At 40.3% G+C, this 25,138-nt stretch overlaps 1 protein-coding gene across 1 annotated transcript in view; it reads left to right on the plus strand.

Moving 5' to 3' along the window:
• Positions 1-25,138, plus strand: part of TRIM66 (tripartite motif containing 66) — a 65,527-nt gene that overhangs the window by 5,722 nt on the left and 34,667 nt on the right. Inside the window, exons 2-4 of the mRNA XM_068399335.1 lie at positions 11,695-11,798; positions 15,651-15,798; positions 22,497-22,629. Of these exons, the coding sequence (XP_068255436.1) occupies positions 11,695-11,798; positions 15,651-15,798; positions 22,497-22,629 (385 nt within the window). The remainder of the gene's footprint in view (positions 1-11,694; positions 11,799-15,650; positions 15,799-22,496; positions 22,630-25,138) is intronic.

Consider the following 25,138-nt stretch of genomic DNA (forward strand, 5'->3'; position numbering starts at 1 on the left):
CGTCCCTGAGAGGCACACACAGAAAACCGGAACTCCACACACAAGACCTCCCACCCCGTACATCCCTGAGAGGAGAACACATAATACAGACACGTGATACAGATCAGACCTATCCGGGGTACACAGGAGAAATGGGGCAAAGTTAAAGCAGACTAGAAGCGCAAGCCAAAGTTAAAGCAGGTGAAGGGCGCAAGCTGAAGTTTAAAGCGGGCTGGAGGGCGACACTGTCGCTTTAAGGGATCCTGCCAGGTACGCAAGTCATCTATAATACTTTTCACTCCTCGCCTATCTTCCAGTTTCAGGGGATATTGTTTTATCCTAACAGGCCGTGTTCTCTCTAAGTTTAACAACAAACCATTCTGCATTTTTAGCTTTTCCAGGCATTCCTGAGGCCCACACTCCTGGATATACTTGGTTCTTTATTTAGTGTATAAGTTCTTCCTTAATTTGGGGTTCAGTGAGAGCCAAACAAAATTTCAATGTGATTCTTTTCTGGTACTTTAAACTCAATTTCTCCATTTTTAAATTTTTATTTCAGCATTCAATTGTTCTAACAAGTCTCTTCCCAAAAGTGGTCTAGGAGCATCAGGCAGGTAGAGAAATTTATGAATTCCTACACTTTTTCCAATTTTGAATTCTAATGGTTTCAAAAAGAAAGCTTTCTCAACCTGCCCAGTTGCTCCCACAATGTTAACATTTTGTTTACTTATTGACAATAAGGTCTGATTCAATACTGAAAAAGGTGGCACCTGTATCTACTAGAAATTCTACAGTTTTCTCTCCTTTCCCAAGATGCATTTTTACCCAGGGTTCTGCTAGGGAAGATTCCCCTGGTTCCAATCAGTCAGCTCCTATACCAGAAACCATTACCGATTTCGGTTTCGGACAATCCTTTTTCCAATGCCCTATCTGCTTACAATACATACACATTGATCTTTCAGAAGGGGTTGATTTCCCCCTCGGTGGGGCACTTGCACTTCGTCTCACAGCGTTAGTGTTATTTCCCGGTGAGTTCCGAGAGGGTCTCTGGCCCCCTGCGGTGCGCAGAGCAGCCGCTGCAGCACCGGCAGCCGCTCCGCCCTCACTCTCCCCCTCCGAGTCTCCCTATTCCGATACGCCTGCCATGCAGTCTCCAGCAACCTCTCTAAATCTCTCACATCCATTCCTTGCACTTTCTGTAGCTTTCTCCTAATATCATCTGCCGATTGTCCCAAAAACAGAGATCCACTGTTCCCGGCAGAATTCCAGCCAGAATCAGAGCCTGCACCTGGGCTCTGGCCACTTTCACAAACACCGCATTCCCTGCAGTATCCAACATTGCATTCACATCCTCCCAGTCAGGCTCCTGGGTTTTCACAATTAGTTCAGATCCTTTCGCAACCTTTTCAGGATCATCCTGATAATTCCCAGCAGCATCTCCTTCTCTATCTAATCTTTCATTCTGTGCACCAACCCTTAAACACTTTTGTACAATACTACAAGCCAAGCAACATCCTTTTAACCTCCCATTTTGCTTTTTTTTTTTTTTTTTTTTTTTTTTTCCCCCCTATCACCAGGACCATAGGGTCCTGGGGTGCTAAATTAATTCCACATTCCTTTTGCCACTCCGGGTGATTCCACAGAGTAAAGAACATATCTGCATAAACCCACTTCATCCCATTTTCTTTGCCTTCTTAAAAATAACATAAGTTGTAACAAAGTATTGTAATCTAAAGTTCCGTTAACAGGCCATTTTTCTCCGTCATATAACTTGTATAAAGGCCACCACTGATTACAATATTTTATCAGAGTCTTACAACTCGCACTTCCTCCAGGTGGTCCCCCAATATCTTTCCAGTGAGTCAGAATGCAACCCGAAGGGCTCTTTTTCAAACCTCCACCCTGTTGGTTTCCCATTCAAAAATTTATAACACACGAAGACAGGGACTGGGGCCTGAACACTTACACACAGAGACAACGATTAACAATTACTATAGACAGTATTTCAGGTTCACACATTTATCAATCACTTTGTCCTTCTCCGGCTGTTTCCCTCGCGGGATAACAGAACCGCGGATCTGGACTCCGCACTCGCTTCGTACGTATTTGTACGTCTCACTCACACAATCATACAAATTCAGATACAAAGTCAAGTTACAATAAACAAATTTTCCTCCGAATATTCACTCGCCCCCCCGCCAAAACCTCGGGGAGACCAACAAAGGTACAGAGATTACAAAGTTAACAACAGCAGCTGCTACTCCCCAGATGACAAATGTCGACACAGGTTATTCAAAGATTTTCAAATACGCGTATACCAAACATATACATATTACTACGCATATGTAACCAAATGCCACCCGGCGGGGTTCTCACGAACCGCGACTTATGAGTAGCCCCAAATACAAATGCACAAACAAACGATTGCACTAACCGGATGATTAATACGAATCGTACATGCAAATGTCAAAATCAAATACAAATGCACAAACAAACGATTGCACTAACCGGATGATTAATACAAATCGTACATGCAGATGTAGGCCACCCGGCGGGGTTCTCACAAACCGCGACTTATGAGTAGCTCCAAATGACCGGTCCCAAAAACAGAAACAAAAACAAAACAAAACAAACACAGAAAGAATGCCTTTTCTTACCAGTGGTCCTTGTCTGTCCCCGCATGGATCTGCCGAATCGGAGAGTCCCTCCAGAGAAGTCTCCGGGGCCGGCCAAGGGAGTCTCCGACCCAGGGGTCCCGCAACCGGACAGAGAGTCTCCTGCCTGGCTCGCCAAAACTGATACAAAAATCGGAGATCTCCAAACCCCCTTGCTTTCTAACTTTCCTCACTGAAGTGGGAAGCTCGGTGTGGCTGAGTAAGGAGTCCGAAAGAAAACTCAATAACACCAGAATGTGTTATTAAGCAGGCATTCTTTATTGCAGCGCTGGGCAGCACTGGGGATTATCCACCATGAGTGCTCCACCGGTTTGGCAAATTTTCAGAGAATATATACCATAACGTTATACATAGTCATAAGATTTCCGAGAAGTCATTTACATAGCCATGAGATATGCAAATGTCCATTCGCATGCGCAGTTGTTTTCCCTGGTGGTCGTCGGGGGTCTTTAGATGAAAGCTTGTAGTCTTCCTCACTGTGTTCGCTGATTGACCCCTGCTTCTGCGCAAACTCCGTCTGAGGATCACGTAGGCCACGTCCTTCAAGGTAGCTGTTGCAATTCCCTTATCTCATGCATCGCCCATCCTATGGCCCAGCCATCTGAAGTGAGACTATCCTGGAGCCTCCTTATCTTACAGTCATTACCACTTTTCAAATTGTAAAAACTTCCCTTTGTTTTGTATATCTATGTTAATCGAGTGTCTAAGGTATTTTCAACATCCCTTGCTCTTGGGGACCCCAACTGTTTCACAGGCCAGTGTCACTTTCCTTTTTTTTTTTTTTTCCCTCTCTTCATGTAACAGAGTAGCCACATTGTTCTCCTCTGCAGGTCTGCATGTTGTATGCTTCCAGTCTGTTTAGTGCATGGGAAGGAATAATTTTAAAGAGAGGGCCTGGGTAAGGAAGAGAGAAAATTCCCCCATTTCCTGGGGTGGAAATTTCTCAGATGAGGACTTCACCAGGCTCCTGCCTGTGTGAATTGCCAGTCATAGTACAATGTGAAAACACACAAAATTGGTTCTTGCATGCTGCCTTAGCTTCTTGGGTCTGACTCCTCCTCTCAGAGTTCTGAATACATTCAAAGCCAGATTAATCCAGTTTCCTGTGCTTATTCCTCCTTTCTGAATTACCCTTTATTTGCAAACCTTTCTCTCCATAAAATGTTTGATGATTTAAATTGTTTTAGTGCTTTAAATATCACCAACATATACATTTCAAAAGTAGCTGAATGAGGACCAATGGAGGTGCATTGTTGTGAGAAGTTAATGCTTTTGCAAGACTGTCTCAGCTTGAGAGTTGGGTGTTCCCCCCCCCTTAAAAAAAAATCACGGGTAATCACTGCTCAGTCACAGTTTAGACCCCTGAGAGCAAGGCAGTTAGGAAAGATGTGCTGGAACACCTTGCAGATTTCTGCTAACTGATACCAAGCCCTGGTATTATTTACGTTTTGTGACTGGGTCATTTGTCTAACCTGTAAGTTACAGTGTATGTTTGTAAAATGCAACTAGTAGTTGCCCGGCTTTGTAGATTGCTTTGCAAAGTGGTGGATTTAATTGTATCATGTTTTTATATTGAACTTGTGTGTTGAGCTATTTTTTCTGAAATTCTGTTTTTAAAATGTGCTTTGCCCTTTTGTGCTTCTCTAGGTGGGATAATAAAAATCGTGGAAAATGACTGCATAATTTCTATCCACATTCTGTGCAAGTCAAAAACTGTCTGCACGTGAGTTATGTTAACTTCCCCCATGCAAGAGAGGGTCCGAGATCCCCACTTAAATGCCAAGAAATGTAACAAGGTTATGTATTAGAGGAATGCAAGCTGATTGGATAAAACTAAGAGAAAACAGACTATTAAAGACAACAAATGTGACTTCAACAGTTGACAGGTGTCCACTTGCTGTGTTTTATTATTTCCAGCTGAAAATATACAGGTTTCTGTAGCTTGTAAGGTAGGTGCTATATATAACCATGGGTCCCTAATTGTGAACACTTGTTAGCGAGAGGCATCCAAAACTCAGCCAAGTAAGTGTTGGTCACACTTGCATTTAATGTGTTCAGATATGTCTTCAAGGAGTTTTTTTCCAAGAAAAAGATTGAGCTCTATGACTCCTTTGGCTCTAGGCTCATTTTCAGTGTGATGTTTTGGCATAAGAAGTACGGTGTACTGGCCTAAGGAGACTTCAGGTGTCAACACACGGTGCCTTATCTTGTACTAAGTCTGTATGTTTAAAAAAAAAAAAAAGCACGCCTACAGAGTTCTTTAAATCGTATTTAGGCTTACAGTGGAGTACAGTTTGGCCTTCTTGGTGTCATAGCTGTTATATCTCCAGGACTCAAGTAACCTTGTTTTGATGCAATCATATAAGGCAAGTGATGCAATGCATCACATCTGTTAGCTCTGAAGGAGAATACCCATTTGCTTTAATTAGATGCACTTAACATCAAATACGTGCTTTATTTCTGAAAAAGGAAGTAGAAAGGTAATCCCAGACAGGGAAACTGTTCATAATCTATATATTTAGTCATCTTAAAATGGATTTAAAGTTACTCAGCTCTTCTCACTCTATTGTTCAGCTGCCAGATCCAAAAGGCAAGTGAAACAATGGGGGGTTAGTTATATAAATATGAAGCTGTAGAGTGGGAGGTTGTCTTCAGAACTGTTTCCTATAACCTATAATTGGGTCTCCAAGGAAGTGTAAATTATGCCTGCAGCTTGAGCTGTAGCTAATGCTCTCTGAGAATAATTATTCTGATGGTTGTTGGAGGAAAAAGAGCGGACGAATAGGTGCAACATGTGGATAGCAAGTATAAATATGGTGTGTGTGATAGCTCCACTGTTGGTTTCTTTATGCTAATCAGTTCTCATGATAATAATAGGTTAATTATCTGCATTGATTTATTTCTGAGACAACCAGCTTGAGGGTTCTTTCTGTTTAACCCTGACAAGACTGGAAGACCTTGGAACAAAACTGTGAGCTGCGGCTTTTGATGTTCGAAAGGTCTTGGTACTCAGTTTCCATACATGGTGGAGAGGTTACAGTTTGCACTTTCAGAGGTGATTGCTGCAAATTATCCACAGCTCTGTCACTTACAAATTAGATTTCTACAATGTAGGTGGAGTAAAAACTTGAGAGCACTCAGAAATTTAGTTCTTTCTCTACAAAGGAACACTACGAGGGTTGCTACCTTGATGCCTGCTTACTATTCCCTGGGTCCGATGCAGTGTGGCAACTTTCATTAACAGAAATAAAAGTGCTGTGGGATGCGGGAGGCCTGACATATGGGGAGCTAGGGCTTGAACAGTATATGGCAGAACCTTCTTGTTTCCCTGAAAGCTGATTTTGGATATCCCAGGTGAGGGGTTGGAGTGTCCAGACTGGGCATCTGTATCTGACTACTGGATCCATTGCCTTTGAATTTCCATTTTCCCCAACCCACTGTCTAGTTACTATTGCTGATAGGAGTGTGAGAGTGGAAATAAACACATGGCTCATGAAAAAGTGCTGCAAACCTATTCAGCAAAGTAAATCTCTGCTGCTGAAGCTTTTCAGAGCTGAGAGATGTGTGTATATAAACGTAACACAGAGAGAGAGATATGTCTGTATGCATGTGGCTTTCTAGTGCTGGTGGCTTTTGTGGTGGTGTTCAGGTGCATTAGCCTACTATGGATGGTAGTTAAAGGAGTAGTGGAGCCCTGGAAGGCTGTAGGTGTAGGACTATTCCTCCACATCCCTCACGTGATGAAACTTTGTGGGACTCTGTTCAATACAATGTGGTCTTCAGTGGTTGTTCAGTACTAGCTGATAACTCAAATACACTGAGAATAGCTTATATGTGGTTTATCCTGCATATAGTTCTGAAATTGGCTTTTATTCTGCATATCACGATGAAACAGGGCTTAAATCCAACATTAGGATCCTTGCTAGCCTTTCTAAATTCATGGTCATCTCTTTAGCAGTGAAATGTGATATTGTAAGTAATGATTGCAAATGATAAACAGCAGGAGGTAATGAACTTCTAAAAAATAACTTGTACAAATGTTCCTACCTCCTTCCTACTGATATAATTTGCATACAAAACCAGAGCATGTCAACAGGTCTCAGCTTTTTGCTACTTCTGGAGGTTTTGATAACAATAATGGACTTCATTTGGGCATCATGATTGCACCATAGCTGAATTTGGCTTCTGATCTCTTAATATGTAAACTGTTGTTTGAATCCTGTAATTCCGTGTTGAATTGCTATTTAGATCCAGAAATTGCATCATTCTCATACGTACAAACAGTGAGTCTCTAGGGCTTCTGACTACTCTTTCCTTCACCCACAGTGCTCTAATAATGATATATTTAAATGAGCTGTCTGCAAAGTACAGGTTCTCAAAACGAATTAACAATGTTGTTTAGAGGCAGTGGTAAGGTAGGAAGCTGAGAAAAACATTTAGGGAATGGTCTGCGAAATGTGCCATGGGAGTGGATGGCGTTGTAAGACCTGGATCTGGAAAAGCTCTTCTCTTTCCTCCTGCACGCTTGTTCCAGGTTACTCTGAAGACTGAGTGAAGACCCAGGCAAGAAGGGAAGTAGGATGCTGCTATTCATTCTCACCATGGGATTTTTATTTCACCACTTCAGGAAGAATACAACCAAGGCAAGTTAGCAGAGGCCTGAATTAATCTGAGAGTCAAGGACAAGAAAGAAGGCAAGAGGAAAAACAATATGCACCTTGTAGTGGCCCAGTACATCTTTCTGCCTTGCTGACTGGTCAGCATTTCTGGCTGAAGACAGGGGAGCAGCCCCAGATACTCTGCAAAAGGTGTAGCGACTTCAAGCTGCAGTACGGCAAAGCCCGATTCCAGGGAGCACACTGTGTGCAGTTCTGCTTAATAACCACCTGCTCCCCGACACATGTGACTTTGTGTGTAGCTCTCTAAGTGACTGTTTATCCAGAGGACAGGTAAGGGGTTTCTAGGAAATTGTACTTTACTGGTGATTTGCACTCTGAGCACAAGCACAGCGTACTGTGCTCACTTTGTATTGTTGAAGTACCTGCTGCTTGTGGCTATTTGTAAGTACATGTGTAAGGTTTGCCTAATTTCAGGGTAATTACTTTACAAACCATTCTGTAGTGTATTTATTATGCCAAGCTATCATTAGATTCTTTTGGGAATTTATATTGAAAAAGGTTGCGCATTTCCAAGGAGTACAGGTTTTTATTAAATGGAAAAGGAATCAAACAGGAAGCCCAATTAGCTGAACAAGTATGATCTCCAAAGCTACCACATTCAGGGAATCGCTGTTTTAGCAAGATGCAAATCCATCTCCCGTGCTTTTAATGGAGTCTTAAATATGCAATTCAGTATTAGGACAGGCAAGAAGGTGCTTACTGATTAGTCCTCCTATGAGTAGCAGACTACTGCCAATACAGTATTGCCATGGTGCCCCCATTATTTTTCCTGTTAACGGTTATGCTCTTTGTTCTGACTTTCTTTTTTTTATTAAGCTGAGGGCTATACATGTCTTATATTCATCTCAAGGGAGTTTTAGATTGGAAATAATTGTAATTCACAGTTACTTGGATATTTGAGACACACTCTGACATTTACACAATCAAAGCTGTACTTTACTTGATGGTCTGTGGTAGTAAGTCTAATACAAAGTTCTGACCTCTGCGTGTGTGCGACTCACTCTATGTGTATCTCTGGAACAACATTGATTTTGGTAGCATAACTTGGATCAAAAACCTGGGAAAGAATTGTCCCATGACATTCAGGGCATCACTTTTAGATATGCACTAATATTAATCAGCAGAAATGTCATCTACCTCCAAAATTATGACTGTTCCATATTTCTTGATACCACTGCATTTCTGAATATCTATAAGGAGGCTTTTGTGCAGAACTGAAACCATACATGAAATATGTTTTCTTAGGGTGACAATTATTGAAGTTTTCTTTAAATACATTTAAAAACATTAAAAAGATGATCTTGCCTATTGTCAAATTAATGTATTCTTGATACAATGTATTTTATACTTCACTGGTTTGTAACAAATTATCAGAATTTAAAGTTCACGTGAACCCGCCTGAGGCCATGAGTGTTCCATTAAATATCATTCAATTGGCATAATTTGATTTAACATTCTGCACTAACTGAATAGTGTTAGAGTGTAATAAAATAGTAATTTCAATAGTACTTTTTTTACCTTATGTGGCGTGTAGACAGAAGTTGTCCTTGCTATGGCAAGGTCCTGAGCACTGCTTTTGTTTCCCAGTAAGCAGCTGTTCCCAGAAATGCATTGTGTAAGACTCTGTGCTCACCCATATGGCATGTAGGTGAAGGAATAACTGTGGGAGTCATGCATTTCTTACTCCAGAAAGTAACCTGTTGATAATTTCCCCTTTGGTCAATTTGCAGCGTATTATGTAGTCTCAGTATGGAGGTTTTATCTCTGTATTAGCCAGATCAAGAACTGGCACTGCTTGGGCAATGCCGTTATGGGAGTAAGAAGCTGGTTCAGAGTCTCAAAGGGCTAGAGGCGATTCCCTGTAAAGTCAGTAGATGGTTTCCTATCGACTGCACCGCGCATTAGAGCATGTCCTGTGAGACTTATTTGAGAAGCTGCTTGCAAAGTAGGTATTTTGCTTCCTAGCTTATCAATCAAAATGTATCTGTCTTTTTATTTCTGCTGCTGTTATAACTGTGTTGCTTTGTAAGGTGCTTACAGGGAAACCTGAAAACTGTTTCACCTTCTAGGAATTAGCACTACTGGTGCTTGTAGTATGCACCATTTACAAGGAGTAGGAGGGCACTGTCTGTATAACACATCTTAGATACTGCAGTGCTCTTACTGTTTTTACATTTCTCTAGAGAACCAAGTTGTTAATGAATATTTAAAAGACACACACAACCATAATTTGGGAAAGCATGGAGAGGTTTCAGTGTGACTAATATAAAAGCATTCTGTTGTCCTAGGGTGTAACATATGAAGGTGATTACGTACAAATATTGTAGGTAAATAAGATACCTTTTCAGCTGCACTCCTTATATTAAGGATGCAAAGTAGAGGAAGAGTTTAAAAGACTTCTACAGCTTACTGCCATCACAAGCGTCTTTATCAGATGAATTTTTAGCCTCTTTGTAACTCCTGTCACCAGAACACACTTAAACAAGACTCAAGTTACATGCCCAGAAGATGAGGAAAGCATTGGCAATTGCTTGCATTGCCCTTTTCCCTGGGGTGACTTGTAGCTGAGTAGCACAGGCACCTGTGGATACTGCCTGTTCCTTCTCATGTCTACATGAACACTCAGTGTTGTATGAAATGCACAGTTAAACAAGCGTGAGGTAGATCCTAGTCTGCCACTTGGGCCCCCAAATCACGGTTCTGTTGTAAATGCAACCTTGGAAAATAGTAAACAATATACTTTTGCTTTTATAACAAGATTTGGGCTAAAAAAAGACCTAAACCTCATGGAAGTGGTTCTTAGTAAGATGTCCTCTTCAAAGGAGATGTAACAGAACTCAAAGTTTCTTCAAAACATTTATGAATGAAAGTGAACGTATTCAGACATCTGACTGCATAGTGCTTTTGTCAGAAGTAGTAATGTAGGAAGGGTTTGGGGGTTGTGTGTGTGTCTCAATGTAAAGTGCTGCTGTTAAGATAATAGTAGCCCAGTTCTGAAAATGGGAGACATTCAGGGTTAGAACTGTGCACCTGGTCAGGGACTGCAGGAGCCATGTCCCAAGGGCAAGTAATACTAAGCACCGGGAAAACATGAGCGTCTCTGATAACTATCTAATGTGAAGAGTAATAGACGTCTTAAGATTTAATTATTCTGCAGACCACTCTCCTTATTCAAAAATTCAAAAGTAATTTTAGTTAAGGAAAAGAGCATATTAAACTTTGTCAGTCCAGTAGAAAGTTGTCATTGATCTTGCTTTTAAACTCTTGCTTTAAGTGTGTTTGCATCATTTAGTCATGGAAAATACTGCTCTTAGTTATCATAAATAGATCACTTGGCAAGGTGTGCATAGCACTAAAATTATGTTCTGAATGGAAAAACTTAGATTAAAAAAAAAGACTTGATAAGATAAGGTAAAAATAGACTGACATACCACCACCATCTCTAAAGGACTGGATTTACATCTACAGTAGTTTACAGAAGTGTGGTCAGAAACATGCACACTGCTTTTTGAAATACAAAAAAGCACTAGACCTTCTAGAAAAATGTAAGTCCTAGCCCAAGAAGTCTAGGAAAGAAATAGTAGAGGTGCAAAAATACGCAGGTATACAGTTATGGACACCTTCTTGAAGTGTTAGTTCTCTACTCAGGCAAACACTAAGATTCATCCCAGTTGCACTCAGCAGCTAATGAAGGTAGAGCCAGGTTTTGCTGCTCGCGCTGCCCGCTTTGCTTTGCGCTTTAGGGATGACCACGTTTTGCCACCTGTGGACTTGTTGTAATAGATGGTTTGCCATTCTGTCTTTTATTTATGAAACATTTTTTATCCTTTACCTTTATTCTGACTTGTGGCTTCTGCTAGCAGCATGTTACTTCTCTTTCACTTCACTTGGAGAGCATGCTGCACTGTAAAGCTAGTATTAGGCAATGTGTGTTTTATGCTTTTATATACCTCTGGTAATGTAAAGCTGGTCTAGAAGAACTGTAGCAAGTATCAGAAAGCACAAGTAGATCTGTAACAAGGGAATACAGTTTAAAGTGCAGCTCAGTTTTTATCAAAGCTGTAAGCCCTAAAGAATTAATGGGAATTTGGGCATGCAGATATCATTGCTAAACACTGAAATAAGTTGACTGAACTATAGTGTATTTCTAGGGGTTTTGTTGCTTTGTTTTTCTTTCCTATGTGTTGAACTAGATCTAGCCACGTGTAACTTATGGCTTGAAGAATGCCTTAGTTTCCTAGAACTAAGTGTGTCCATGTGATGTAAAAAAGCCAGCAATACTAAAGTGTGGTTTATATAATTTCCTGGTTCACATGGCTGGTCTGCATTGTTTTATTTGTTTTGTTTTGTTTTAAATTCAGGTATCCTTTCCTGCCCTGTGTGCAAACAGACCTGCTTTGCAAGGGATGTAGTTGAAAATTTCTTTCTCAAGGACTTTCCCACTGGTAAATCAGCTATGGCAAAGGTAAGTGAAAAACCACTAAGTTGGGTGCCTTGTGAGTTGTTGAAACACTATCAGATGAACACTGAAAAAAGAACAAACTTAGTATTGAACAACAGACTCTCTTACAGTTTGCTTATGCAGCACTTTAATTACTTCACTCCTAGAGGTGGACATACTGCCTTCATAGTACTTTTTGAACTTTATTTAAAGAATGAATTTGCCTTTACATACTTAAAATAGTCTCGATTAAAAAAATATTGATACTAGTGGTGTAGGACTTGGATCTGTGACAATCAATATATTAGGAAGATACCGAATCTCTTGGATTCCTCATTGTCCGCTTTCTGCTCTCAACAGAAAGTAAACAGAAGCAGGCTATTGGCTGAATGGTGACAAGATTACCTGTTAGATCCTGTGGGCAATTATAATTTTCTGATTGTCTGTTTTAATGATAAAAAAGGTCACATCATATTTCAGTTTCCCATTGGGGAATGGATGCAAAGGGTAATTGGAAGGCGTAGGATTACTAACTTGGCTGTGTAGTGACACTGTACATAGAACAATTTAACTTCTCTTAAATGCCCAGTTAACCATCAGGACTATTCTCATAGTTTTTTAGTTGTTACTGCTTTGGGTCATGAGGAAGGACAGAGAAAGGTGTGTATTTCTGCCCCCTTTGTTACAAAATAGTATTCTATTATTTGCATGAATAAGATTGATTTCAGAATGTGGTAGTATTACCTGTAGCTGGGAGGTAAAACAGGTGAAAACTTGTCAAAACTATTCTGTAATCTGCTGACTGCTTTATCCAAAGTGTGATCCAAAGCAACGGAAGAATAACAAATAAGCAGGGATACCGGACTTCACCTTCTGAACCAGTTCCTGTCTCTTTTGCACTTTTGATTCCTAAGTAAACGGGATAGCCACATTGGATATTCAGTTTCAGGGCCTTTGGGGGGAGGGGAACACTTTTTCCATAATGTAGGACAGAAGATGTATCTTTCCACTCCTCTTAACTGCTGTAGGGCAGCAACAATTTGTAGGTCAGTTCTGTCCCACGCAGAAGGCTTGAGACTGCTTTAAATTGTGCAAGTGACTTGCCCAGTGACACTGTTGCAAAAAAGTGTAGAGGGGATGTGCTTCTTCCCTGTCAGTCATTTCTGTGTTTCATTTTCTCCATTGTTAAAAAGAAAAGAATGTGTAACCTCATCCATGGAGTGTTCTGGGGAAATTAAAAAATCAATGCAAGCAAAGAGTGTTGACAACTTCAGGTGTAAGGTGCTTCAAGAGTGCAACGTAACTTTATCTAAAACAGGAAGACGCTTGTTCACATCCACTCTTCAAAGAGAAGAAACAAATTCATAAGATATTGCTGAATGTTTAGAATGCACTTTATTATGCTCACATCATTTACCTTTCAATGAGAATTTGTGTAGAAAGGAAATCAAATGAGAATATCCAATGTCTTCAAAAGCACTGGATTATTTTTTCAAATATTCTTTAAAAGGTTTTTCTTTTCTGTAGTCCCTTAGGAGTCCTAAGAGCAGCTCAGTAAAGCAGATTTCTCACTGGAGCACAAGAATACCTTAGAGGGACTCGCGAACCTTCCTCATAGTTTTTGGATTACTTCCTTTTTATTAAGTCAAGTCATGTGTCAGTGAAGCTTGCTTACTGTCTTTTAAGCACCATTCTTCCCTCCTCCCCCACCGACTAAAGCCATCAGTGATATCAAAAGAAGCACCAGCTCATCCAACTGAGACACAGCTGAGCTGCCATAATTTTCTTAATTTACCTAATATGTTCAAATGGGAATCTGAAGTCTTGTAACAAAGTGTTTGGAAGCAAGATGTTTCTCAGTGTGTGAGACAGTGAAGCATAAATGATAGAATGTGCTATATGCCAGCAGCAGGAGTTTCAAAAACATGCAATTCAGAATCTCTTGCCCAAAAACCCATTTCCACATCATAAATAATGTAACTCTGGGAAAACTGTTCTCTGCAACTTAAAAGTAATGTTAACACAGTACAGTGTCAATATAAGTTCTACTCAGACTGACAGCTGAGCAGTTACAGGTAGACCTGTGATTAAGCAGTTTTGGTTGTTGCAGAGAAGGCAGAGCATCCCTCAACTTTTGACCTGTTCCCTAAGCTGGCCCTTCGTGGGTACATTTTAAATTAGACACTTTTTTTTTTATATAACAAGCTTTGCCTCCCTGGGTAAATACCCTAGCATTTTGATTATATGTTTCCCATTAGAATAGTTGGGACGTGATCGTAACCGAACTGAATTGAAGATAAGCTGATGCCCAAAAGAAAGGGCACCATTTTGCCATCTATTATTAGTTGCTTAAGTAGCCCTGAGTAGTGGCAATATTCAGGAACTATGCATAAGTGCAGCAGATATATTATAACCTTGTAGGAAATGTTTGAGTTTGATAAACTGATGGCAAAGCTTTTATGTTTTGATGATGGAAAAATTACATCGCTATGTTCACTCTGCCCATTAGTATCTATTTGTGGCTATGGTAAGTAAAAACCATTAATATTAGGAGTTTTCAAAGAAGGTATTTTATGCCTAGTGCAAATCCTTTTTGAAAGAAATATCATTATAACTATCTTGAAATAACTCGAGTTCATTCTGGATACCAAAGATCAAATTACCCGCTTCATTTATGTGCTGCTTTATTCATTTCCCCTTTAGTGAAGCTTCCAGACAGCACGGCCTATATAACAAAGGGCATTTCCTAAACTGTTGAATCAATAGGGATGACAGTTATATTTTCCAGTTCTTCTCATATTCCTGTGTCTTATGTTTCCAGTTCACCACATGTGATATCAATATATAAATTGAGCTAATTTCTGGTCATCTCTTTAGGGAATAAGAACTAAGTTTTTTTATTAATAGTCTGTGGGTGTCCCCATATTGTTTTCTAAATTGCCTTACCATTGGCATGTTTTATGTATTTTTCTGACAGCTACACTCTATCAGAGTGGTTCATATAACGCTAAAGCAAATAGAGTAAGCTCTAATTTTAAATAAAGCAATGTAGATTCAGAGTAGCTCTGCTGAAGTAGCTCCAATTTACGTTCATATACATGAAAGCAGAAGTGGATTCTAGCCTATAGAGTTTTTAGTTTGTTAAATAACTAGTAATGGGCAAAAACTAATGAATGACACTGAAATGTTATGGTAAAATGCTTCTGCATAAGGTGATTAGAAAGGAAATGGTAGGTAGATTAAAAAACTTTTTGATGGGCTATGTTTGACTCTTTAACATTTCACATATTTACTTGTCAACCTAGACTATCTTTTCTGAGGTAGAAAATACCTGTGTCTATCTATCTAAATATATATACACATACATATATATATGTAAAAAAAAAGTAAGGTGTACGCTCATTAGATGTGTTAAAGTCATCAGCAAGTAGTACACCACTAACAGAAAGGGATGACGAAGCACATCACTCATTTTAAAAAGTAACTTTTAACCTAACCCTCCTTAACTGAAATCGGACAAGTCTTATTTCGTAGTTTCAAGGCTTTTTCAGTTCACAAGAAACAAGTCATTAGATTATTTCTACTGACTTCACATGTAACATGGACCCTAGAATTTTGCTGAATAATTCTTGCATCATGTCATAATTATGCTTGATTGTGCTAGAACACAGAAAGACAACTGATTTAAGAACTTCAAATCTTAATTTTATTCTGTTCCCTTTTACGACAATAACCAGACTCTTAAAAACATTTGAATTGCATTAGTCTGAGGAAGAAAAATATTAAGCCTACCAATCTAAATCATAGTCTATTAAAGATAAGAGTTTGTACGGCTAATTTGTTATCCTTGTATGTAATTGCACTTTTTGTTCTTAGAGCTGCTCCACGTGTAAACAGAAGAGACCTGCTCACAGTCTCTGTACAAGCTGCAATAAGTGGTTGTGCAGCTCATGTACAGAGGAACACAGACATGGCAAGGAAACTGGAGACCGCTTCCTGTCTGTATCCCTGGAGGGCTGCACAGGTACTGAAGATGCATTTTGAAATTTTGTTTCTTCTTGTCTCAGTTATTCAGTTGAAAAAGGAGCAGTTGCAGGCTCTGTGCTGTGGACACCACGCTCTCTGTTTGTGACTCAGAAGGATATGTATGTGTCAATGAGGCATTATGTGGTTTTTCTATAACTTTAGGGCCATTGCCACAATCAGCATTCCGCAGTATTTGCAAAATTTTGGATATTTGTGTTTCACAGAGACTCTCTTTTCCACATGCCTTTTCAGTCTGCGGAGTGATGGGCTAGGGTTTGGTAGGCTACAACAGCAACCGGCCTTGCCCTTTCAGTATTTCTGTCCTCTTTTGGGTAAGTTTCTTCAGGAAACTATCATAAAGCAATTCCTGTGCTTATGGACAAAGTGTGGGAGGGAGAGTCACAGACAGCAAAAGGCTGTGATCACTATAGGATATTCCTTTGCTAAGCCTGGAGTGAAAAACGTGGTTCCTGAGTGTGACCACTATATAGGCCTCTGATAAATATGTCTCATCCCTATGCAATGATGATCCACAGAAGGGATTATCATCTCCTATTACTGCTCATTATTTTCTTTACTTGTATGTCAGAAATATGCCGAGGAGTATGCTAACCTAAACTTACATAAGCAATTTGCAACCTAAAATAAGAGTTTTGCAATTTTATACAATGGATTAAGTTTACACTTTGCTCACATATAAAGTTGTTTGTGCTGCACTGTCATTCTTCTTCATAAGGAAGATGAAGGACAGAACAACGAATAAACATAGGTGTAGCCCACTGATTATACTTTTTATATTTTTTTTTTTTTTTTGGCATTAGGATTTTGCCTGTAGAAGCCTATACATTATGCTCACCATGGATGGAGTTCTTTTAAGTCCGGGGTGATCATATCAAACAGAGTATGAGGCACTTGAGATGTGATATGCTGTTGCCAAATAGAGTGTAAACAAAAAAAAGTCTGTAATAATAAAAAAACACAGAAGACATTTAAAGGTTTTCTGGGTCTTTCCTAGAGAACAATATAAACTGAAGTCCCCCCAGTCACCCCTCAAATGCCCTGATTGGATGGACAATATGTTTTTCTTCTTGAGTTGATGGCAAGATAAGGACTGTGGTTTTGAGGCTTCGACTGTTTATAATTTCATTTCACTTTGAGTAAGATTACCAGCTCATATTGTTGACAAATAATGGTAAGAAAATATACCTGTGGCTTAGTTGTGGTTTTGTGTGTGCTGTATAAATAAAAAGATGCAAACACATAAACTAAAATGCTTTCTCATCTTTTTAGTCCTAAATTCTACATGCTGAAAAAGAAATGGACAAGGAGGTTGGTAGTGTATATATAGGCAATTAATCTAAGAAGTGATTGGGGATGCAATCTGTGTTTTTTATTATTATTATTTATGTATATATTATTTATTTAGGACATAGATATCCCCTCAGGATATTTCAAAGAAAGCAAATATAATAGAACTCAGGCTTTTTTTTTTTTTTTTTTTCCTTTTCTGGAAATAACGGATCCTCTGCTTTCAGGTTCAGTAGCCACCTTCAGTGTGTGTGTGGTGCTTCTGAACAACAGCCACCTTCTTTGTAGGCCTTTGTGATCATTAAGAGACTCTATCCCATTGATCTTGTACCTTTAAACTGTTCCATCTTTTGCCATTTGCTTTGCAAGGGCCAGGCTTTCTTTTGTCATCTGAAAACTAAGATTCCCTGGGTTTGAAATGAAGTAAAGTAGGGGAAAAAAAAACAACGAATCACATTAAATCCTACCTATTCCTGTTCATTTTGATAAATAATTTCCTCCTTGAGTGGCAGAACTAAAGGAGCCTGGCTTCCCTGGGAAACCTTTCTTTCTGCTTCTTCCTCATGATACCTATGCTCCGTGTAACACATCTGATCACCACCTGCCACGCAGAACCTGCAGTTCTCTGTCACAGTTCCCCATCCACTTTCCCCGCACATCTCTTGCTTCCTTCCTGGGCCATCGACTGCCCACTGGGTGAGACCCAGCTCACGCAGCTGAAAGGCTGAGCTGGCTGCCAGGCAGCACCCTTAGTCTGGTGACTCCTCAGGTCATGCTGCAGACCAGTGTACCAAATTCATGTGATTTTTGAGAACTTTACCCTTCATTCAAACTTGTATTTAGAAGTTAAGGGCGTGGGGAGGAGCAGGACTAGGCTGGGACTGAAAAATGCCGTATAAGAACAAAACAATTTTAAAGTAGCCTGATTTCTTTTTCCTACTGACTTATCCTTTATGACTCTGAAGTAAAGGCCCACACAATGAATGCTGCTTGTAGGGGATATATTGTGAGGGTTTCTTGGTATTGGAAAGGGGTCCATTCTTGTTTGGAAACAGCTTAATCTGATTCACCTCCATAGCATTCTATAACACCTGATAGCTTGAGAGGGTGGTTGTGCTAGTTAGATTTCATTGTTTTGAACATGATTATGGAGAACTGGAATGGGAAGTTATGGGAGTGGTGTGTGTCACAGCTAAAAACTGTTACTGAGCTCCTGCATTGAAAACCAGACCTTATTTTTTAAGCATAAAAGCAGAGAAATAGCACACACTGGACACCACTTTGATCCCTGACCCCCTCACCCAGTTTCACACTAACATTTATATCTTCTATGATTGCTCCAGCATATTCTTGTTAGCTGAAGCACTTCTAGAGGTACTATTAAAAATTCCAGTTCTCTTGTGAGTGCCAGACTGTTACTCCTGGTTATGAATATGGAGAGATGCTGAGATGTGGTTCACCGATGGGTTAAACTGCACTCCTTGCAGTTTTTCATAGACACTGATTTTTCCTGACAGTTTAAAAAAAAAAAAAAGAAAAGCAACCCAAAAAACCCTTGAAAACTTTCTGGATCTGTGTCCACAAGATGTGAAAATATTGAAATCTGATTCTGGAATGAATTTGCTGAGCACTGGAGAACTAGTTGCTGGGAATGTGGGCCAAAGCTTTATGACAGGTTAAGCAGCAGTCTTGGAGGAATAATATATGAAGAACAAACCTTTTGCTGGAGGGCTCTGCATTAGTACTGGGAATAAGTGCACTTTGTTAAGTTCAAAGTTCTGCAGAGCTCTCGAACAGCTTAAAGTCGTAAAACCAGAACTTCTTCCTCCCTTAGTCCCAATTTTCTTAAAGGGACATTCAGTATTAGTACAGGCTCTTTCCTTGTTAAGTGGAAATCTGTGCTTTGCAACTGAGTAGAAACAATCCTTTTGCCAAAACTGTGTTAGAAGTAAATGATCTGGTACTGACATACCAACTATTTATAGGCTAGTGCACAAGCTGAATAATTTTCTCTTTGCTATACTGTCCTTTACTTTCAGTCTGTCAAAGTTGAGTATGAACCTATAAAATCAAAGTTTGAGTGATTGTGAATTCTGCAAGTTGAGGGAGGACTCTATTAGCCAAGATGAGATTGCTTTTCCAAAGTTGACATCAACTGATCAGAGGAACAGAGATTTAAAACTTCCTGTTAATTATTCAAGTGATCCACCTGAGATAAAGAAAATATAGGCTGTAGAAAATGGTGACTCAAATGATGTTAATTCAGAATTTAGGGCAACTGAACTTTCACTGTTTTTCAAGTGAGGTTCTTTTCAAGAAGCTAGCATAGATAGTTGTGGTCAAGATGTCTGCTCCTAGAAAAAATAGGCCCTTGTTTAGCATCTGATTTGTAAGAATTCAACTTATTTTAAAACTCAAGAGTGTAGCTCTGAGCTGAGTATAAACTAGATTGAGAATATCATGGCTCAGTGGCAGTTCTCACTGATATGTCAATTGAGTCAGGGAATTACTAGTGGCAGAGGCTGTGGGTCTGTGTTGTAATTAGATAACATTGATTTTTATCCTTAGTTTGCATTTAAAATCTGCTTGTTTCTTAAATCTGACACAGTACTAAAAACCCACTGATTTCTCTGGGATGATTACAATCACCCAAAGGCTAAAGAACCCTTCAGAGAGAGAAAAACTGAGAAATCATTATATAAGATTGTGACTAGGCTTCATTATACTTGGACCTTAAAGACCACATCTCATTATAAGTTGGAGTTTAATATGGATAATTTGATCCTGAGTTTTCAGAAAAAGAGCTTGCATGCTCTGCAGGTGCTGACCACTTAGGGGGCTTTGCCAACTCATGAAAATTGAGATAGTTATTATGGGCTTTTTATTTTTCTTTTAAGATATAATATCTGATCCCATAGGGGAGGAAAAGATGATCTTCGACATCCACCTTGGTTGTATATGGGTTATACAACCTGCTTGGTTATGTATTATTTGCATTGTCAGCTGCAGGTTTTAATGCAAAAGTACATTTGCAGTACAATCAGAAAAAAAATCTGCTGTCAAGGTGAATTCAGTTTGTACCTTGATAGAAAAAAATATTGGATTGGGCTAAAAAAGCCCCTCTGATTGAATTTCCTCTTTTAATAATGCTATCTATTAGCATTTGATTCAATAATAATATAAAACAATAATCTTCGCTGAAGAATAAAGCATGATACTGTATTAAATAATGCGTAACAATGTAAACTATGTAATGCTGTTACATAAAAGTCTTAGCCTAATCTATCACAAATTATCTTCTTGCACTTTACATTAAGAAGACGGAGGGGAAGGTCAATTGAACTGGCGGAAGTAGATCAACCATCTCAGAAATATTTAAGGTAGATAGCAATCTAACAAGTAGGAAATTTGACATATTTTCTTTAGAGCATGGCATGGATTTTCTCCATATTTTCATTGTCTTTGTCAGCCATCAGATTTCCTTAGCCTTACTATGTCTACATTGTGCATTTTCCAATTTGAAAATAAAGTGACTGAATTAGTATAACTTGCTGCACAGTGTATCTCCGTGTTATTGCAATAATATCATTTCAGAGACTGGATTCTATAAAGGGCTCTATTTTGCTTCAGGATGAGAGCATGGTCCCTGCCACAAGTTGTTTTTTTAAATGTTTAAATAAGTAAGATAGGTTTGGTGTGGGAAAATTGAAACATTTTTCTCATTGTAGATGAGCAAATAATGATATATAAATAAGTGATGTTTTTATTTCATTTGAAGTTTGTATCAATAAGTGTTATCTAATGATGATTATTTTGTTTAATTTCTCGTGTGTTGGTAAAGAATAATGGGATAGTGTCTTTGTAGGAATACTTCGAGGATGCAATCATATGTTTTTCTTGTTGTCCCCATACATGTCCCTATGTGCTAATAATGTTGATGGTTCTGTAGACAGAGGATTTGAACACTGACCTGCATAAATCTGTCACTATACTTTAGCATTGCTTGTACTTTTTGACCATTTTGAAAAAATAATATTTTTCACCAGTAATAATGATGAGTGGTCCCTACACTGGTTAATAAAATAAGCTCTGGAGTCTGTGTTTTTTGGGATCCAAGAAAAGAGCTTCCCTGTCCCTGACTTAACTATTAATATAGATGTACTTGTGAATGTCTAACTTCAGTGGAAAGGGTTTTGTTTTGCCATGGTTTAGTGGGGTTTTTTTTGCATTCTTTCATTGGCAGTGTTCCTTCTTTGCAAAACAATTCTTCCGTATCCAGGAAAGAAGGCAAGAATAGACTGTACAGGAGCAATGCTTCCACTTGACATATCTACTGTCTATTCTTACTCTTCATCACATTACTCTTTAGAAAATCCTTTTAAGAACAGGTTTTAGTGCCTAATATCAATATCCCCTAGCTGCTGAAGTTTATGTACTGCATTTGCAACAAACACAGGTGTGAAAAACAATTTCCCATGTGACTTTTTAAGAAAAGGATTTCCTTGCTTCTGCTGTGACTTCAGGTTTATTTAATATATTTACTTTTCTACATTTTACAATACAGTTTTGTTGACTGGTTTGCCATACCAATTACGTGGGGATAAAATATATAGAATCACTTCTCTGTTACATTTGTGGCCAGCTGTGGTATGGTGATCAAGTCCATTAGCAGTGAAAGCCAGGGCAGCTGACCCAGGCTGGCCCATAGATGTATTCTATAACATTAATGTCATACTCACTATAAATGGGAAAGTTTGCTGGGGATGGGTGAGGCTCTTTGCTCTGGTCTCTTTTCTCATCACTCTTTCTCCTCTCTTCTCAATGGTTATGATCCCTGGAGGAACTTGCCACCACTCTATGGGCTGAGTATAACTCCGTGTCTTTTGTATTAGTATTGATATTGGTTTTCTTATTTTATTAAATCTGTTTAAATTTCAACCCATGAGTCTCCCTCCTTTTCCCAGTTCCCTTTCTTAGCTGGGGAGGGGTCTTGGGTGATAGAACAACTGGTTATTGTTTAGCCCTTGGTGTGGGCTAAACATAGACACCAAGGCATTCAAAGTTGTGAGGCAGGTGCCAAAATCATGAGAGATATTTAAAACTCAGGAGAGTTTAGAGGACAATATGAATTTGGTTTGATGAGTTGTTTCTGAAACACTTTGATGTGCTCAGTTTGTGGGATGTATAAGGCCAGGAAAAAAATATAAACAAACCCCGCTTCGTATAATCAGATGGTTCCAGGGCCTGGGTCTTTTTAAAATAACATTGAGTTTCAATAAAATTGTGAGAGTTTGGCAACTCTTTTTCTGAACAGTATTATTACTGTTCAGAAGTACTATTACTGAATAGTAATCCTTGTCAATGACACCATTGCTTTATATTCCTCAGCAACTGAAGATGAAGCAAGTGAGTTTTCCTTATTTTGTCCCATGCACACTCAAGAGCTACTCAAGCTGTTTTGTGAGACCTGCGATACCCTTACGTGCCGCAGCTGCCTTCTGACAGAGCATAAGGAACACAGGTACCACGCATTGATTGCTTAATCATAATCCTGTCTAAAACTGTAGATAATTTAGATTTAAGACTGTTCATCTGCATTTCCTGTCAGCTGAAGTTGCAGACTAGTCCAAACTTAAAAGCCACAGCAAACTCAGTTCAGTTGTCTTATGCCCAAGCAGTGTAACACAGGGGTTACTGTCCCCACAGAATCACTCGCTGCTCTCAGCAGTGTTTACCTTCCCAATTGTATTGTCTGCCCAGATACTATGTAGGCATGCATGTAGTTCCTCGTGATTGTGCTCAAAGACACAAGCTGAACTCAATACATAGCATGGTACAAATACTTCTATTTGTCTTTATCGAAGACATAATGACTGTACAAGACCAGAGTTACCAACGCTTAAGCATGCTGTTTGCCTGTGGAAGTGTGTACCATGTAAGGAATTGTCTATACACAGTGACACTTTTTGAGGGACAGGCGAAGCAGGCGAGGTGGTGGGATAGCGTTGTATGTTAGGGAGTGCTTGGACTGTGTTGAAATTGAGGAAGATGAGGATGGCAAGGTTGAATGTCTATGGGTGAAGAGCAGGGGGAAGGTTGGCAGGGCGGACATTACGGTGGGAGTCTGTTATAGACCACCCAACCAGGATGAGCAGGCGGACGAGGCGTTTTACAAGCGGCTGTCAGAAGCTGCCCGGTCACTGGCCCTTGTACTCGTGGGTGACTTCAACTTGCCGGATGTCTACTGGAAATACAACAAGGCAGAGAGGAAGCAATCTAGGAGGTTCCTAGAGTGTGTGGAGGACAACTTCCTCATGCAAGTGGTAAATGAGCCCACTAGAGGAGGGGCCCTGCTTGACCTGTTGTTTGTGAACAGGGAGGGACTAGTGGGAGATGTGAGGGTTGGTGGCCGTCTTGGGAGTAGCGACCACGAAATGTTAGAGTTTTCGATAGTGGGGGAAGTAAGGAGGGGCAAGAGTAGAACTTCTGCCTTAGATTTCTGGTGGGCTGACTTTAGCCTGTTTAAGAGGCTGGTGGACCGAGTCCCTTGGCAATCGGTTCTGAAGGGCAAAGGAGTCCAGGAAGGCTGGATGTGCTTTAAGAAGGAATTGCTAAATATTCAGGAACAGGCTGTCCTGGTGTGTAGGAAGACAAGCCGTCGGGGAAAAAGACCGGCCTGGTTAAACAGAGAACTTAGGCTAGAACTTAAGGAAAAAAAGAGAACCTACTTGCTCTGGAAGAAGGGTCAGGTAACTTGGGAGGTCTATAGGGACGTGGCCAGGTCATGTAGGGAGAAGATTAGAAGGGCCAAAGCTCAATTAGAGCTTGATTTGGCTGGTACAGTCAAAGATAACAAAAAAAGTTTCTACAAATACATCAACAGCAAAAGGAGGGTCAAGGAGAGCTGACCCTCCCCACTTGCTGAATGAGGAGGGTAGTGTAGTGTCAGGGGATGAGGAAAAGGCAGAGGTGCCCAACGCCTTCTTTGCCTCGTTCTTTAATGTCAAGACCAGTTGTCCTCAGGAGACTCGGCCCCCAGAGCCTGAAGTTAGGGATGGGGGGTTGTGTGAACCCCCTGTAATCCAGGAGGAGATGGTTAGTGACCTGCTGTGCCAATTGGACACCCACAAGGCTATGGAACCGGATGGGATTCACCCCAGAGTAATGAAGGAACCGGCAGATGAACTTGCCAAACCACTCTCTATTATCTACCTGCAGTCCTGGTTAACTGGAGAAGTTCCAGCTGACTGGAAATTAGCAAATGTAATGCCCATCTACAAGAAGGGCCAGAAGGACGATCCAGGGAACTATAGGTCTGTCAGCCTGACCTCGGTGCCAGGCAAGGTGATGGAACAGATCACCCTGAGTGCCATTACATGGCACATGCAGGACAATCGGGGCATCGGGGCCAGCCGACATGGATTCATGAAAGGCAGGTCCTGCTCGACCAACCCGGTCTCCTTCTATGACAAAGTGACCCACTTAGTAGATGAGGGCAGGGCTGTGGATGTAGTCTATCTAGACTCCTAGACAAACTAGCTGCCCGGGGCTTGGATGGGTGGACTCTTAAATGGGTTAAAAACTTGCTGGATGGCCGAGCCCAGAGAGTGGTGGTGAATGGGGCAAAGTCCAACTGGCGGCTGGTTACTAGTGGTGTTCCCCAGGGCTCAGTTCTGGGGTTGGTGCTGTTCAATATCTTTATAGATGATCTAGACATAGGGATTGAGTGCACCCTTAGTACATTTGCAGATGACACCAAGCTGGGTGGGAGTGTCGATCTGCTGGATGGTAGGAAGGCCCTACAGAGGGATCTGGACAGGTTAGATAGATGGGCCGAGACCAACGGCATGAGGTTCAATGAGAACAGTGCCGGGTCTTACACTTCGACCACAACAACCCCATGCAACGCTACAAGCTGGGGGAAAGAGTGGTTAGAAAGCGGCCCAGCAGAAAGAGACCTGGGGGTGCTGATCGACAGCCGGCTAAACATGAGCCAGCAGTGTGCCCAGGTGGCCAAGAAGGCCAGTGGC

This window comes from Nyctibius grandis, chromosome 4 (assembly GCF_013368605.1).
Source record: "Nyctibius grandis isolate bNycGra1 chromosome 4, bNycGra1.pri, whole genome shotgun sequence".
Lineage (NCBI taxonomy): Eukaryota > Metazoa > Chordata > Aves > Nyctibiiformes > Nyctibiidae > Nyctibius > Nyctibius grandis.